Source organism: Pleurodeles waltl, chromosome 10, assembly GCF_031143425.1.
Source record: "Pleurodeles waltl isolate 20211129_DDA chromosome 10, aPleWal1.hap1.20221129, whole genome shotgun sequence".
NCBI lineage: Eukaryota > Metazoa > Chordata > Amphibia > Caudata > Salamandridae > Pleurodeles > Pleurodeles waltl.
Window position 1 is genome coordinate 955,130,605 of NC_090449.1, and position 14,985 is coordinate 955,145,589.

The 14,985-nt window shown below is 42.0% G+C and overlaps 1 protein-coding gene across 2 annotated transcripts in view; it reads left to right on the top strand.

The window, feature by feature from the left end:
• MALRD1 (MAM and LDL receptor class A domain containing 1) overlaps positions 1-14,985 on the top strand; it is a 2,469,603-nt gene that overhangs the window by 1,428,547 nt on the left and 1,026,071 nt on the right. For both annotated transcript variants that reach the window (XM_069211777.1, XM_069211778.1), the window contains exon 25: positions 12,962-13,090. In XM_069211777.1, the coding sequence (XP_069067878.1) occupies positions 12,962-13,090 (129 nt within the window). The remainder of the gene's footprint in view (positions 1-12,961; positions 13,091-14,985) is intronic.

A 14,985-nucleotide genomic window follows, 5' to 3' on the forward strand; every position in this document is an offset into this window, starting at 1 on the left:
AGATAATCACGTTTTCAAACACCACGACCCTCGACGTGACTATACAGAAGTGGTGAATCCAGATACTGGAAGTCAGTCCCTGCCATGCATGATACCAAACTTTTATAGAGAGGATCCAGAACAACAGTCCTTATTAGGACCATTTTATGAACTTGTTGGTAGGTAGAAAATGGACCCATGTACCTATTTCTGGACATAACTTTGTTATCTAAAGTGCAGACATGTTGGAAATTGGATTACTGGTTGGTGGGGTGCAGTACCTATGTTGGGAATCGGGTTAGTGGTTGAGGGGGTGAAACTATTCAATCAGGAGCCACAATCTCTGTCAGGGTGAACCACCACATTAACCTATGCTTAACTGTCTAGTAGCTTTGCTCGAAGGAGTCATACTTAACTTACAGGCAATTTGTAAAGTATTAATGCAGTATTTCAACCTGTAATAAAGTGAAAATACAAGGGAAAATTCCCACACCAATTCTGAAAAATATACTAAAATGTAGTCAATTATTTGAGACCAAAACAATAAAAAACCAATCAGTAGAATCAGAGATGTGCAATTTTAAAGATTAAGTGAAAAAGGTGCCTAGTAGCACAAATCTCCAATTGTGTTTATCTGGCCGGGCCGTAGTGGGACAAAGTCACAGGCCACAGTGGATTGTGGGCCAAATAAAGGGACCAAGTTAATCTTGCTGAACAAAGCACCTTAACTCCTGGTTTGCGAAGCATTGCTAGATCCTGTGTCAAGGATGCATCACATTGCGGTGGTTCAGAGGAAGCTGGGAGGCTACAATGCGGAGTCCTGCATTGTCATCAAGGATGCCGTTGATGAGGTGCTTGTGATGTGAATGCCTGCATCGACAATGTGTTGCTTATTGGCGGTGCCGATGACATTTCAGGTTGTGATGCAAGGTCTGGTTTCAGGGAAGCCTTGCACTGTGCCAGTACCTATGCAGCTGCAGGAAATGTATCACACTGAATTGGTTCTGCTTACAGGACCACACCTGGGTTGGCAGAGCACTTCAGGTCCACGACTTGGGTGGCACCACCTAGGGGACATGACTCACAGCAGACTGAGTCCAAGTGCTGGGTTCAAGATGGTTTCAGCCTTTCTCCAAGCATTTTGATCAGGAGCCAGCTGGCCCTTGGAGTCACTATAGTGGTCTTGGGATCAACATGCAAGTCCATTCCTTCACTCAGGCAGCAGAGTAGCAGTCCTTCCTGCAGAGCAGCACATCAGTTGTTCTGAGTCTTCCACAGGTCCAGAGGTTTACTGACAGTTGGGTATGGGGGTCCAATATTTGTCATTGTTGTCTACTGCGAAGTACAAGAAGGTTTCTGGAGATTTATGCCCCCAGAGGAGTTTGGAATCTCCTGCCTCCCTGCCCTTGCCCTAGCCTGTCTGGGGTCATAAAAGACTGATGTCAAACCCTTTGTGAGTGTGCTCAGGCAGAGCCTTTGTGATGTGTAAATGTCGTAGGTGACAGCTCATCTCCCTTATCAAGTCAGAGATCATCCATCCTGCCAACACTTAGGGCCTTTGTTTCATTGTGTGGGAGCAATACACAAGGATCAACTGCCAGCTACAGATAGTCATGCAACCCTGTATACAAGCAGCAGACACCAAATGGGGAGGATAAGAAAATGCCTTCTTTCTAAAAGTGACATCCAAATTGTGACTTAAAATTCAACTTCACAAGAGAGCTTTAAATGACAATTCTTTAGACACCAAACTCAACATTCCTAACTGTTCCCAATTTTTTAAAGTTATCACTTATTAAATGCGATAAGTTAACCCAATGTTATCCTATCTTTATGTATGTCTTGCAGTAGTGAAAAACAATTTAAGATTCTTTCATGACCAGGACATGTAAAACGTAAAAGTAAATGTCCATCTTTTTAAATACACTGTACCCCGCCCTCAGGGCAATCTAGGGCCTACCCTAAGGGTGACCTATATGTATTAAGAAGGAGGGTTTGGGCCTGGCAAAAGGTTTATTTTGCAAGTTAAATCTGGGAGTTTAAACATCACATGCAGACTGCAATGGCAGGCCTGAGTTTGAAAAGTTACTTAAGTGGATGGCACAATCAGTGCTGCAGGCCCACTATTGGCATTGAATTTACAGGCCCTGAGTATATGCAGTGGCAATTTTCTAGGGACTTACAAGTAAATTAAATGTGTCAATGAGGTGTAAGCCAATTTCAACATATTTAAAGGAGAGAACACATGCACTTTAGCACTCGTTAGCAGTGGTGAAGTACACAGAGTACTAAGGCCAACAAAAACAAAACCAGCAAAAATGGAGGAGTAAGGTAAAAGGTTTGAGGGAAGATGACCCTAAGGCTGACACATTGCTTTAAAATATCTGTGAATCTCTTCAACCTATTGCATGAGTTATAGGTGGCACAGATCAGAAACACAGAGCAGCAGCCACAGTTGTATATTTTCAGTCTGAGATGGACGTCAAGAAATAACTCAGTTAACATACTTGATTTCATCCAAAACAGGAGCACAGATCTGTACTGCACATTTGCACCTTATCCATGGTAGGGCCCCTTGATTTCACATCGTAAACAGACAGGTATGATATGTTATCAGCATTTGTTTGGAACCTTAAACATTTAATATGGCACCATTTTATGATTGAGCTGCTTGTATTTGAAGTGGAAGAGATAACAAGAATGACAAAATGGAATTTATGTGTGAGAGTCAGTGCACACGTGTGTCTAATGACTGAAGTTGGACTTGGCAGAGGATTACAACTAAAGGTATTCTGGTAATGAACCGTTAGGCCAAAGGGAGTAAAAGGGTTGATACTCCTCTTCCTCAGGAAGTGCCTGAATAAAGACCAAAGGCAGCTGCCTCTCTTTGATTGGAATTTTACCAGTGTTGCCAAAGGATAAAGATGGCCATAGTTGGAGTTAGAGCTTTAGCTAATACTTTGTAGGATTTAGATCATTAACTAATAGGCACACTCCCTATCATTTTGCTAAGTGTTATGACACTTATGGTGCCAGAGATATCAGGGTTTGAAGATAAAATGATGTCAAGGATCCTCAAGGCCCTCTCTTAAGTTCCCTGATTATAGGGCTCAGCCATGGTTTCGAAAATTGTCACTGTAATGGCAACAATCTGCCTAAGCCGGAAATGGGCCAACATTCATTATGTACGAAGGGCTAAGCGCACAGACCTCTGTCTGTTTTTCTCTTGGTTTTTCATGAGCTTGGATGTATAGGATGTATATTGATATTGATTAGTTGGGGAGATAGTGGGTGCACTTCAGCGTGTTTGATATGAACACGATCAATTTGAATGTAACAGTACATACGACCAACGTCTTTTATTTCCTCTTTACAATCTTTATTTCTAAATAGCATACATTCTTATTTGTTAAAAATACGTACATACAAAACACAATTCCTGAAAATGCTGGATTTTCACCAAGTACCAGTTCATGGTCATTCGCAAACAGTATTTTATATCACTTGTATTTGAAAGGCTTCATGTAAGCTGGTGCTATGAATAATTTGAGAAGGGTTGTTCTACCAGTTTGGAATCCCTATGCATTCTGGACCTACTGGTGGTTTTATGTCAGACCTACTAGAAGAGGTGAAAAGTAAAGGGAAATATTTACATATCATAGATGCAAACCTCTTTTGAAATTTATGGTCTGTGCTTTAAATGTATATAGCTGTTTCTTCTTTGACTTAAAAGCTTTACAGGAGTGATGTGGGCCAATTGCAAAAGGCAGGGCATTGCGAAATGACATCCTTTAAAAAAACTGACATTTGCTGGAGCGTGAATAGCTGAGGTATAATTACAGTGTATTTAATATCCAATTATTAGCGTATATCAGGAAGCAGTTGAAAAAAATAGGCGGTGCCTTCTTCAATAGTATTGTTCAAATTACGTGGGCTGAAATGTAAAGTGGCCAGGGGCGGATCCGCCGTTGAAGGAGCATCGTCCCTCCCGCCAGCAGCAGAAGCTGCAAACCTTTCAGAACCAAAGGATAATGAACTATGTTTATTATCCTTTTGTTGTGAAAAGGGAAGGGCCTTGTGGGGTGACCTGGATGAGGGCAGTGCACTGCAGTGCACTGTGCACTCCCCTCAGTGTGCCAGTTGTCCCAAGCCTGCCAAACACATATGCACAGCGTTCTCTCTCCAGCCCGGCATTGTGTTGCCGGGCTGTTGAGAGCAGGCACACGCTCCCAGTCTACCTGGGAGCACTCCTAGCCAATCCTAACGCTGCACTGAGCAGCGTCAGGATTGGCTGAAGACAGGCTGGGAGCATGTGCCTGCAGCGATGACGGAAAGAGGAGCGGCATGTCAGCAGATCTGGTAAGTTTATATTATTTTTTTTTTATTAAATGTACCCCCCGCTCCTCCTGCGCACCGCTCCTGCCTCATCCCTTGTGAGCTCATGGAGCCGCGACTGAAAGGGACAAAATTCTAGGGTCTTCTTGAGGACTCATTGATTGTGGCCATGAAACACATTGGGTGATAAATAAGTGGGAAGGGGGGAAGAGGATAAGGGGTGGGAATGATGGAAATGGATTGGTTAAAAGCGTGTCAACAGTCAGATGAAGGATACTTTACTGCTAGATGTCAATTTATAAACATAGAACTTCTCCTTAAGACCTGCATGATGAGTAGGTTACTCATTTTCGTAGGTATATGCTGACTTTCTAATTCCCCCTATCTGGGAGCCATGCAGCTGGACCTTTACACATGGTGTAGTCATACTCCAGATTTAATGGAAAATGTTCCCCAGTTAACAGCGAAGGAGAACAAACCACAAACTATTGAGGAGCTAGAGATCTCATTCTTGATGTTATCAGTCACTGAACAGCCACAGTACCTAAACAGAAGAAATGGCAATGACAAAGTTTTCCGTAAGGCTGTCCTTTGCCCTCTTTTGGTAGCCTGGCCTTTTAAGCCCCGCAAATCTCTATAGACAAACAGCTTCTATAGAAATGCCTGTGAGGTGTAATGTGTAACAAACCACATAACAATGTTAAATTATTAAAAACATAAAACGTGCAATGCGAGTTGATTTAATAATTTTTAAATGTAATATGCACAATGCCAAAGAAATTAAGAAAGGTGATACTGAGTTTTTGCAGATTAAATTTCAAAAATACTTCTGATAAGAGATGACATAAATCAATCATTGCATGTTAGCCAATGGAAAAAGGCAAAGATTCTCAAAAATGACAACCCTTTGTACCAGGTACCAAGTGAAGTAACCCATGAGTGCAAACTATCAGATAGATTTTGTGGATCTGGTGGTCAATTATATTCCCTTCAAATGTGGAAACATCTTAGACTCAAATTAAGGGTTTGATCTGTCGAGGTAACTTTATCTGTACTTAAAAGAATTGGTGAACAGACTTTCTAAAGATGAAAATCCTCCTGCCATACATGGCACGTCTCCTATCCAAAGAGTTTGCATCTTTCTTGGGTACCTGCCACAGGCTTCCTTCGGTCCTTTGAAGTCCTCCGAAGTAGAAAAAATAAACACAGATGTTGACAGTTTTCTGACAAACTTAAAAAATGCAAGGCACAATAGTGTACCATGTTGTTTTTATTCTCTTTATTCAGGATTGCTTTGAACTAACCAAGTCACTTATTGTTGGGTTTCCTCATAATCTGGGCAATAGAGCGCAGATATTTCAGTTCATCTCCAGTTGAGAGAGAATTCTAAATATAGCCCGTAGGTTCATTGTTCTAAGAAATTTAAGGCCAGATTTACAAGGCCCTAGCGCCACTGGAGCATCACATTTTGTGACGCTCTGGTGGCACTGTACAGTGCACCTCATTTACAAGGTAGTGCAAAGCCTCTTTTTGTGGCTTTATTACACCTTGTGAATATGGGCCCCACCAATGAAGTTTTCTGTGTCAGAGAGGCATACAATGGGTGTTGCTTTGGGTGTTCCACTGCAACACCCATTGCTTTTGACGCTGCCCCAGATTTACAAGAAGGTGTAAATCTGTGGCAGTACTAAAAGCTAATGCCACCCCAGGGGTGGTGTTAGCATGGCACAACTGGGTGGAATACTTTTATTCCTCCTCATTTTTGCTTTTTTAATCTGTGCTGCATCCCGCAGCACACATAGAGAGAGCGAAAGGCCATGAATGAACGTTTATGTACAGGAAGATGTCCTTTCCTGCACATAAACAATCATTCAAAAATGACGATTTGCTACTGTTATGTGTGCTGCACTCTGCAGCACACATAGAAGTGCCAAATCGCCATTATAGATTGTTTAGGAGTAGGAAGGAATACCTTCCTGCACATAAACAATCAACTCCCTCAACGCAGACACCCTAGCACTATTGTGCAAGGGTGCCTACTCTGGCACTGGCAGCTAAATTTAGCACCAGTGGAAACAGAGGGGTGTGCCGTATTTTAGTAAATATGGTGCATCCCTGCATTTCTAAAGTAATGCAGCGAGCTCTGAAAAGTGTGGTGCCGCACCACGTGGCGTCACTGTTCAGTAAATCTTGCCCTTAATTTCCAGACACTAGCAGGCTAAGAAGGCACCTTCCATGGCAGATAGCAACTTTCACCGACAGCTAGGATTCAAATTCCTATAATATGTTTTGACGAGTTTGCATTCATCAACACTGAGAGATGTTTTTTTCAGGTTTTTGGGGCTTGCTTCCTGCCATATTTCTAATAGATGATACAATATTTTCTTTTCCTCACTTGAGCTGAGATTAAAGAAGTAAGGGGCACACTTATGAAAATGTTTGATGCTAGTTCAGCGCTTTGCAGGATTGCATTTTTGTTTTTTTAAATCTTACAGCAGATCCGCTGATCCACTGTGACTCCACTTGCAAAATAAAAATTAAAAAAGGCTTTTTAGCCCTGGGGGTCCCTTTGAGACCCCAGCACCAGAGATATTCTTTTTTTTTCACTTTTTTTTTTAGACTCAGTTTCAGCTGAATTCCAAGATGGATGACAACACTTCAATGGCTTCTGTTGTTGAAGAGTTATCAGCCAATCAGATAACTCCACAAGATCGGGAGGGGTCACGAATACTTTGCATCCCTAGATATACAAATTTGTTTTCCCCTTAATTTCTCAAAAATGTCTGAACGCAATTACACCAACACAAAAAAGATCACTTTCTGGACCAGGACCTACCTTCCTGCCAAATTTGGTGTAATACTATCCAGTAATTTTTGTGCTTTTGCTGTTCAAAATCCCCATGGAAAAATGATTGGGGAGAACGTGTTTTGGGACCCCTCCTTTTTTCTCGGCCCCCACTTCATGGATCATCCCAAAACTTTCCAGGCAGCAGCTGACGGGACTGGCACATTTTTTTGGAAAGTTTTGTGAGTATTCGTCAAGTGGTACCTAGGATGTAGGCAAGTAAAAAATGCTTTATAAATAGAAACAACATCCTAACTATAATTAATATCAACCCCAAAAGGTGATATCACTGTTTTGAACTATAGCTCTTCTTCTTTCAAGATCATCCTTCTCTCAGACTAGCCCAAAAAGATATTTGCATGGAAGGAAATGGGCTTTAGACCCTTTAACTGTTTGTGCAGGGCGCAAATAACAAAAACATGTTATTATGAAACAAGGTAAATCGAATCATATCCAGATTAAAATTTGCCTGGGATAGAAAAGCTGATTGGAGTTCTTGGTCATATTTGACAGAGGTATAAAGAAGTTTCATATCCATTCCTGCTAACACAAATTCTTCTTCCTAATGTTTCTCCTATAATACCGTAATTTACCCTTTGTACTGTCATACTGCTTTGCCTAAGAACACTTTCCTTACACAAGAACATATGTCTGTATGATTCCATAAACTTGTCTTGAGTGTTCTAAGCATTTACATAACAACCTCATCAACACCTTTTTTCAGAAATGATCTATGTCCTCTCCCATGTACTGCAATAATTATCTATCCTTGACTTTGAAGTTATGTGCATGAAATTCATGTTTTCAATGTTTCTTGTTTCCAGTTTAGTCAGTACCCAAGCGCCACCATTGTGCAAATTTCATAGGACAAATGTCCCCGTGCTAAAAGAAAAACCTGTACCTTTTTGCCCTATTTATATTATGTCCTTTCTCTTATGGCGGACTCAGACTATCCACCTCCCTCCTCGCACCTCTCAACCCAAGCCCATCATCTGCAGAGTTCCCCTAGGTTCTGCCCTTAGCCCCACCCTATTCAATGCCCACATGACCCCCCTGGTCAAGGCCATAAGGAACCATGGACTGAACATCATCTCCTGTGTGGATGACACACAGCTTATCCTCTCTCTATCGGAAGACCACTCCAATTCTAAAAACATCTTCAAACTCTGCATGGGCAGTGTAGCCGTCTGGATGAGGGAGAACTGCCTCAAACTTAACATCGACAAAACGGAAGTCCTATATGGGTTAAAGGGGTTGACCCATTATATATATGCTGTCCTGCTATCTATCTATCTATCTATCTATCTATCTATCTATCTATCTATCTATCTATCTATCTATCTATCTATCTATCTATCTATCTATCTATCCCATCAATTACAATCTGCCTAACCAAAGGGTGAAGTGATTTGATTCAATGTCATCTGTGTATATCTATAATTCAATGTATCATTTTTTTGTATTAAATTGAGAGCCAGCAAAAGCTGTCAGTCCAAATCTTAAACCCTTTTCATCAAGTCAATAGTGTAAGAATGCAACTCATCCATTCAGAAAACTCGGAGAACATAGTGCTCCTGGGCAGGATAAAAAATAGAAAAGGTGGGAAGGCATCAAGGGGCATATTTACAAGGCCCATGGTGCAGGGTGTCTCAGCAAGTGCCTTGCTGTACCACCGAAAAGGGAAGAAATGCACTGTAGCTACAAGATAAGCCACATTTTTGTCCTTCCCCCATGTGCTGGCACACAAATTGCTGCCATGTGCCAAGGTGCCTGCGTTGTGGGGATGATTGTTTTTGGGCAGGAAGAGACACCTTCCTACACATAAACAATCAATGGAGGCAATGTCCTCTTTCTATGTGTGTTGCAGAATGCAACACGCTTTGAAAAAGGAGAAACAGGGAGAAATAAAGATATTTCTCCCTGTTGCATTACGCTTGCACCACCCCTGGGAGGGGTAGGCTTTGGACGCATTCCGAGGCTTATGGGAATGTGTCAAAATCCATGGGATGCAACACTCATGGAAACGCCTCCCTGATGCAAAGTAAGGCAACACAGCGACTTGTGCAGCATTGCTTTACTCTAAATATACAAGGTCATGTAAAGGCACGCAAAGTGGCTTTGCGTGGCCTTGTAGATATAGGTGTGCAACCTGCGCCATCGGTGCACCAAAAAAAGTGATGCAGCCCACGTAACTTGTAAATATGGGCCCAAATCCATAGCATACCCGTGAGATTGACAAGAAAGCCATCTAGTAATGAACAAGGAGCTGATCCATATCCTAGTCAAGTATGTCTGTGTATGGCTTGGAAAAAAGAGGCCAAATCTGTCTGAAGCTGCAATAAAAATGCGATCAGACTGAGGAGTAACTATCTGCTTGTATTTTTTAATTTATTTCAGTGAATCGGGTCCATTAAATATATCTGTCTCTGTTTCTCTCTGCCACTGTCTAGTGTTTTCAGTTTTAGCTACCATCAAACTTAATAATTGTATTTTGTAAGTTTGCGCCACTTGCATGATGCAAATGCGGTGCTAAAAAAGTATAAATCAGGGCCTTAGTGCTAGGAATTTGGAATTGTTCAATACAGGGTGTTGCATTTTCTCAGCTGATGGCGAGCATCATTACAGTATTTTATTGCCTTTGCTGCAGTAAAATGTAAAATGAAAGATAATGATAGCAAATGTAGATTGGAATGTTATTATTATTCAAAAATACATTAAATGTAGCAACAGCAATGTCTGTTTACAAAGAGTGGGCCATCTTTTATAACCACATTGCAGAGTAAATAGTGTGTTCAATAAGAATAGTGTTCAGCAGACAGAGCTATTACTGCCTACTCATAAATGAACCAAACTAAAATGGATATAATTAGGTAGTCACATGTATTGAACTTCTGAACTTTACTTGCCCAATTAGTAATTACTAGCAGCGCAATATTGAGCAAGCGAGTCTCAATATTTACGTGTCAATGTTTACCAACAGAAAAGAATGTGACCAGTCAAGTTTTTAGCAATTTTTTAGAATATTATTTACTATAATGATGTGTAGGATAAAGAGTTTACCAGTCTCTGAGAATGAAAAAAGTGAAGCATGATTAACTATATCTATTACATATGTGGCACCAGTGCCTCCATACATGGTTAGCACAGTGAAAAGGACACACAAATCTTGTTTCGCTGAATCCCTGATGTCTATTGACTCTGCTTGAAAAGCTAAAGAAAACAAATGCAGTCTTATTTCAGTCCACCCTTAAAACATCATACGCAGGGGGTAATTGTTACATATACTACAGCAATGACCATCTGTGATACTCAGCCTCCCCGTCCTCCAATAAGAACAGGACTCTTCTTTCTGGACCTAGAATGTAATTTTACAGTGTCTGGGTTGCACTCATTTGCGGTCTTCCTGAACTTATGACTTTCCCCTAGTTTAGCGTAACCAGATGACCATGAGTGGTGGTTTATGATTTTACTATTTTGCTGCAAAATTTTAAAATTGAATATCTCTAGTTCTACTGATTGGATGTATGTGGTTCTGGTAAAATGTACATATACCTGCCACACAGATTCACTGATGGTGTTGACAACTTACCTTGGTTGGTGTCACCTATAAATGTGTCCTGATGATGACCCTTATTTAAATTACTCTGGGTCGAAACATCGACAATAGTGTACAGTGGACTTTGTTTTTTTTAAAGAATTTGGCAAAAGATCTCAACACTGACACCCCTGAGTGTTGTTTGTTCTATCTATATCTCACTACCAGTCAATGTATATATTTGCATCTTGTGTAGCACTTTCACACTATTATGTCACCCAATCACTTGCAGTGTGCTGTTACACCTTTAGGAGCTCCTGTTGTTTGCATACTATTTTAATACAAATTGAATGTCTGCTTTGAATAAGACAGTTACTGATATTAATAAATTTGGTCTAAAATTAACCTAGCTAGTGTAGATTTATTTGTAACTACTCTCATGGAAGTCTAGGGTTGTACTTCTCCCTTTGGGACCATTTTTTTTTTTGTTTTTTTTTTTTTTGCTCCCTTGCCAGGGGCAGCTTCTGTAGATGGTCCTCCTCTGTCTTGCCCCGATGTTGAGTTCTGGAGTTGTTTTGTTTATTTTATTTTTGTGCTCCCTTGCCAGGAGCAGCTTCTGTAGCTGGTCCTCCTCTGTTTTGCCCCGATGTTGAGTTCTGGAGTTGGGGCTTAGGGCCACATTCAGGACTCCAACAGTTCTTATTTTGGCTTTCTTTTGTGTCAAACCCTGAGGACTGAGTCCCCAGGACTAAATGAGCTTCTGGAGAGGGGGCCCCACACACTCCCCATTCCCATATAAAATATAAATATAGATTTGGGCACTCAGCTGCTCTTTGCAGAAGTCCAAGGTTAAACCTTTGTTGGTAAATAACTCCATGCACATTGGGTTTATTTCAACAAGTTTAGAATAATTTTTACTACTGATGGTGAGCACTTTAGGCTAGAAAATTGTAACTTTTTTTAAGTATCTGTTGCTTAATAGTCACAATTTGATTATACCATTAAATTGGGCTTTGAATAACTCTAAAAATGATTCATTGAATTACTTTTTTAGCTGCTACCAATCAAAATTTAACACTTATGACATGTAGCAATGTAGCCCAGCGCCAGCCTTGCTACAGTGAAAATAGCTTTTGGGAATATTGCACTGTAAGAACATGTTCAACATTAACTGTTACATATCCTACTTTTCATACTATGCACCCTACGTTTATGGAAATAAGGCCTAGTTAGGAGTGACATTAATATTTAAAAGGATGGTTTAGAACTTTCAAAAGGGTCCATTTTGACTGTCAAGTTTTCTGTTTAAAACAATCACAAGCACTTTACTTGTGTGTAGCTACCAGAGTGTGCACAACAGTAGTTTCTCATGCAGACTCCCCACACTTGTGTGCACCTGGGCTCACTGATAACCAGACCAGTGCCATGTACTCTAAATGGGCTTCAGCAGCCTGATCTTAAAAGGCAGACATGGGTCATAAACATGCTCAGTCCAATTACAGTGAAATTACAATTGCTGAGGCACGTGTAGGGAGACTCATTAACAGCAAATGTCCAAAAACCATGTGATCAAAAGCAAAATATCCTGGGGGACCAAATGAGCAGAATCGGTGGAGGCCATTTTGCTAGGCCATGCTTTTCTGTCACCCATTGCATATTCGTTGCCTCCATTCCATATTTACATTCACTCCTCCAGATATATTATTGTGATCAAGCATTATGGCTTGGTCAAAATAAACAATCTATTGGCTTCTCCTTGAACTGACCTATGACGATAGGCGGCTCCTTTTTCCTACTCTCACCGCTTTTTTAACACAATCTTAAATTGCTACCTGCCCCTCTTTCTACCGTAAATATTTGCATCTTACCCATTTCCTAGCAGCAATGTTCACACTTATTTGTAAGACAAAACACACATATGTTTTAGCTAACATATTTTTACCTTTATGAAAAAACATTTTATTGAAAATAGATGACATTCAGCAGCTTACAATGATAAAGCACATTCTTTGAATACCCGTGCTAGGAGTGACAAGGAGAGGAAAGGACAAGGAAAAACTGAAAACTGATGTTTGGAGTTCTGTCTCTTCCTTAAAATTGTTGTCATAGTTGTCTAGACAATAATAACATATTATTGTAAAAATAAAAGATGGAACAAAATGGTATGTTCAAAGCACTGAATGACTAAACAGGCAATTGTTAAACAAAGTAAAAAAGCCTGCTTTAATTACTTAGAAATATTGATCAAATTGTCCTTTTGGTTTCAGTTGGAGAAATACCAGGTATGTGCCCAGGAGTTTCTGATTTCGTGTGCATGAACAAGAAGTGCATTGAATCACATCTAGTCTGCGACCACAAACCAGACTGTGAAGATGCTTCAGATGAAACATATTGCTGTAAGTGCTAGATTCTATCACTTTTTGCGGGGCAAATCATACTCCACCAATATGCTACTCTTTACTTTGAGATGACTTGGGATACTGCTTTACACACTGTTTTTACAACAACAACAAAATACACAGTATTTGTTGTTGTTACCTGATGAATGATTTCACCTCCTGTATTTAAAATACTTATAGATTTATATAGTCACTGGAAAACACTTTCAGGGGAAGATATTTTTTCTGTTGCTAATTATTTGTTAACATGTTTTAAATAATGTTTTAAATAATACTGAAATTGGTGGTGTGGCTAAGGGGGCCTATATGGTGGTAGAGCTTTAGTAGTGCTCCTGCCCCCGACTTCAAACCTAATCTTGCCTGACAGGGCTGTATTGGCCCCCTTCAGCAGCCCCCTACCTATTGCTCCACTCGGGTTGCCTCCTATTTGGCCCCTTCCTGCACTGCTGGTGACCAACTGAGGCTCTGGGCCACGACCACGTATACTCTGTGCAGCTTGATGGTGGCCGTCAAGAATAAGATCACGGGCCTGAGGCAGCTCGCTGTGTGAGTGTGTTCCCATGGCATTCCACACAAACTGGATACTGAGGTAGTGAGTTGCACCACCCTGGTGATGGGCCCAGTGCCGCAGACCTGTGCTGGGTCTCTTACAGAGATCACCCTGGCCCTGCTCTGGGCTGCGGCAGCCACCCCGGCTTATGGCACGGTTCGGGGCCAGCCTGTGCACCCAACCTCCCCCTAGGCAGAGACCTGAGATTTTCCTATACCCAAGGGGGTGGAGGTGACTGATGAGATCCCAACCTGTGGATGATCCAATGCGGGCAGCACGTGCTGAAGCTGCTGTGGTGATTGTACGACCCCGCCTTGATCGACTGTGCTTCGTTTGCCTAGTTTACAGGCCCAAAGCAGCTCGCGGCCATGGCCCCACTCAACCAGAGGCCCAGGATCCCACTAAATATCCAAAGAAGACTGTAGTGGTGAAGAAAACCCCCAGTGGAAGATCCGGTGGGGTAGGCATTCCCTGGGGGGGACGATGAAACTACAGCTGGCACCTGTGCAGATCAGCTGAAGGGATTAGTGATGCACCAGGGCCCCAAGGAGCAGATATGACCAATTGACATACCCTGGATCCCATAAGGTAGGGTATAGGGTATACTAATATATGTGGGTGCCCAAGCACCTACTCCTACAGCATGCATGCTCTCCTTAAATGGATGAGGTGGCACTCATAGGCCCAAACAGTGCCTACATTGAGTGGAGCCAACGTTGACTAGAACTGCCTTGCTGGATCCCATTGTCTTTGGGGGATGTACAGCGATTCTCCCCACCTGCTGCTGCTCTAGTGGGGGGAGCAGACTGGACCTTGGAGTACTGACATCCACCAACTGAGAGATTGTGGTATCTGGACCTGAGGTGCATCTGGGCTGATGGGCTGCCCCATACGGAGAGGGGGATAGTGGGTGCCTGGAACCACATGTGACCCCCCCATGAAGGTTTTGTGAAAACCTTTGGAGGAGGCGGTGTGCCCCAGGTTGCATGGGCCACCTGCAGGAGGATAACCTGGACATTTGTGCCTAAGGTGCCCACAAGACACTACACTGGACTCCACATCTGGGCCATTCTCCCCTAAGTGAGGTGAACCTCCAAGACCCATGCAATAGCTCCTATGGTCAATCTGTGATCACAACACCCTACTTCCCCAGCTCTTTAGGGTCCTCGCTCTGCCTTTTGCTCACTGATGCCCGCAGAGGTGCACTCTTGAGGCTTCAGGACTCAGACATTGCTGCCCGGCAGAGATTGTGAAAGGCCCAGTGGGGTGTGGAACTCTTATCAATTTGGGCCAATTCTCCTTGGGGGCTATTTTGCTTCTTTTCCGGGCAGCTTTGGGCTTC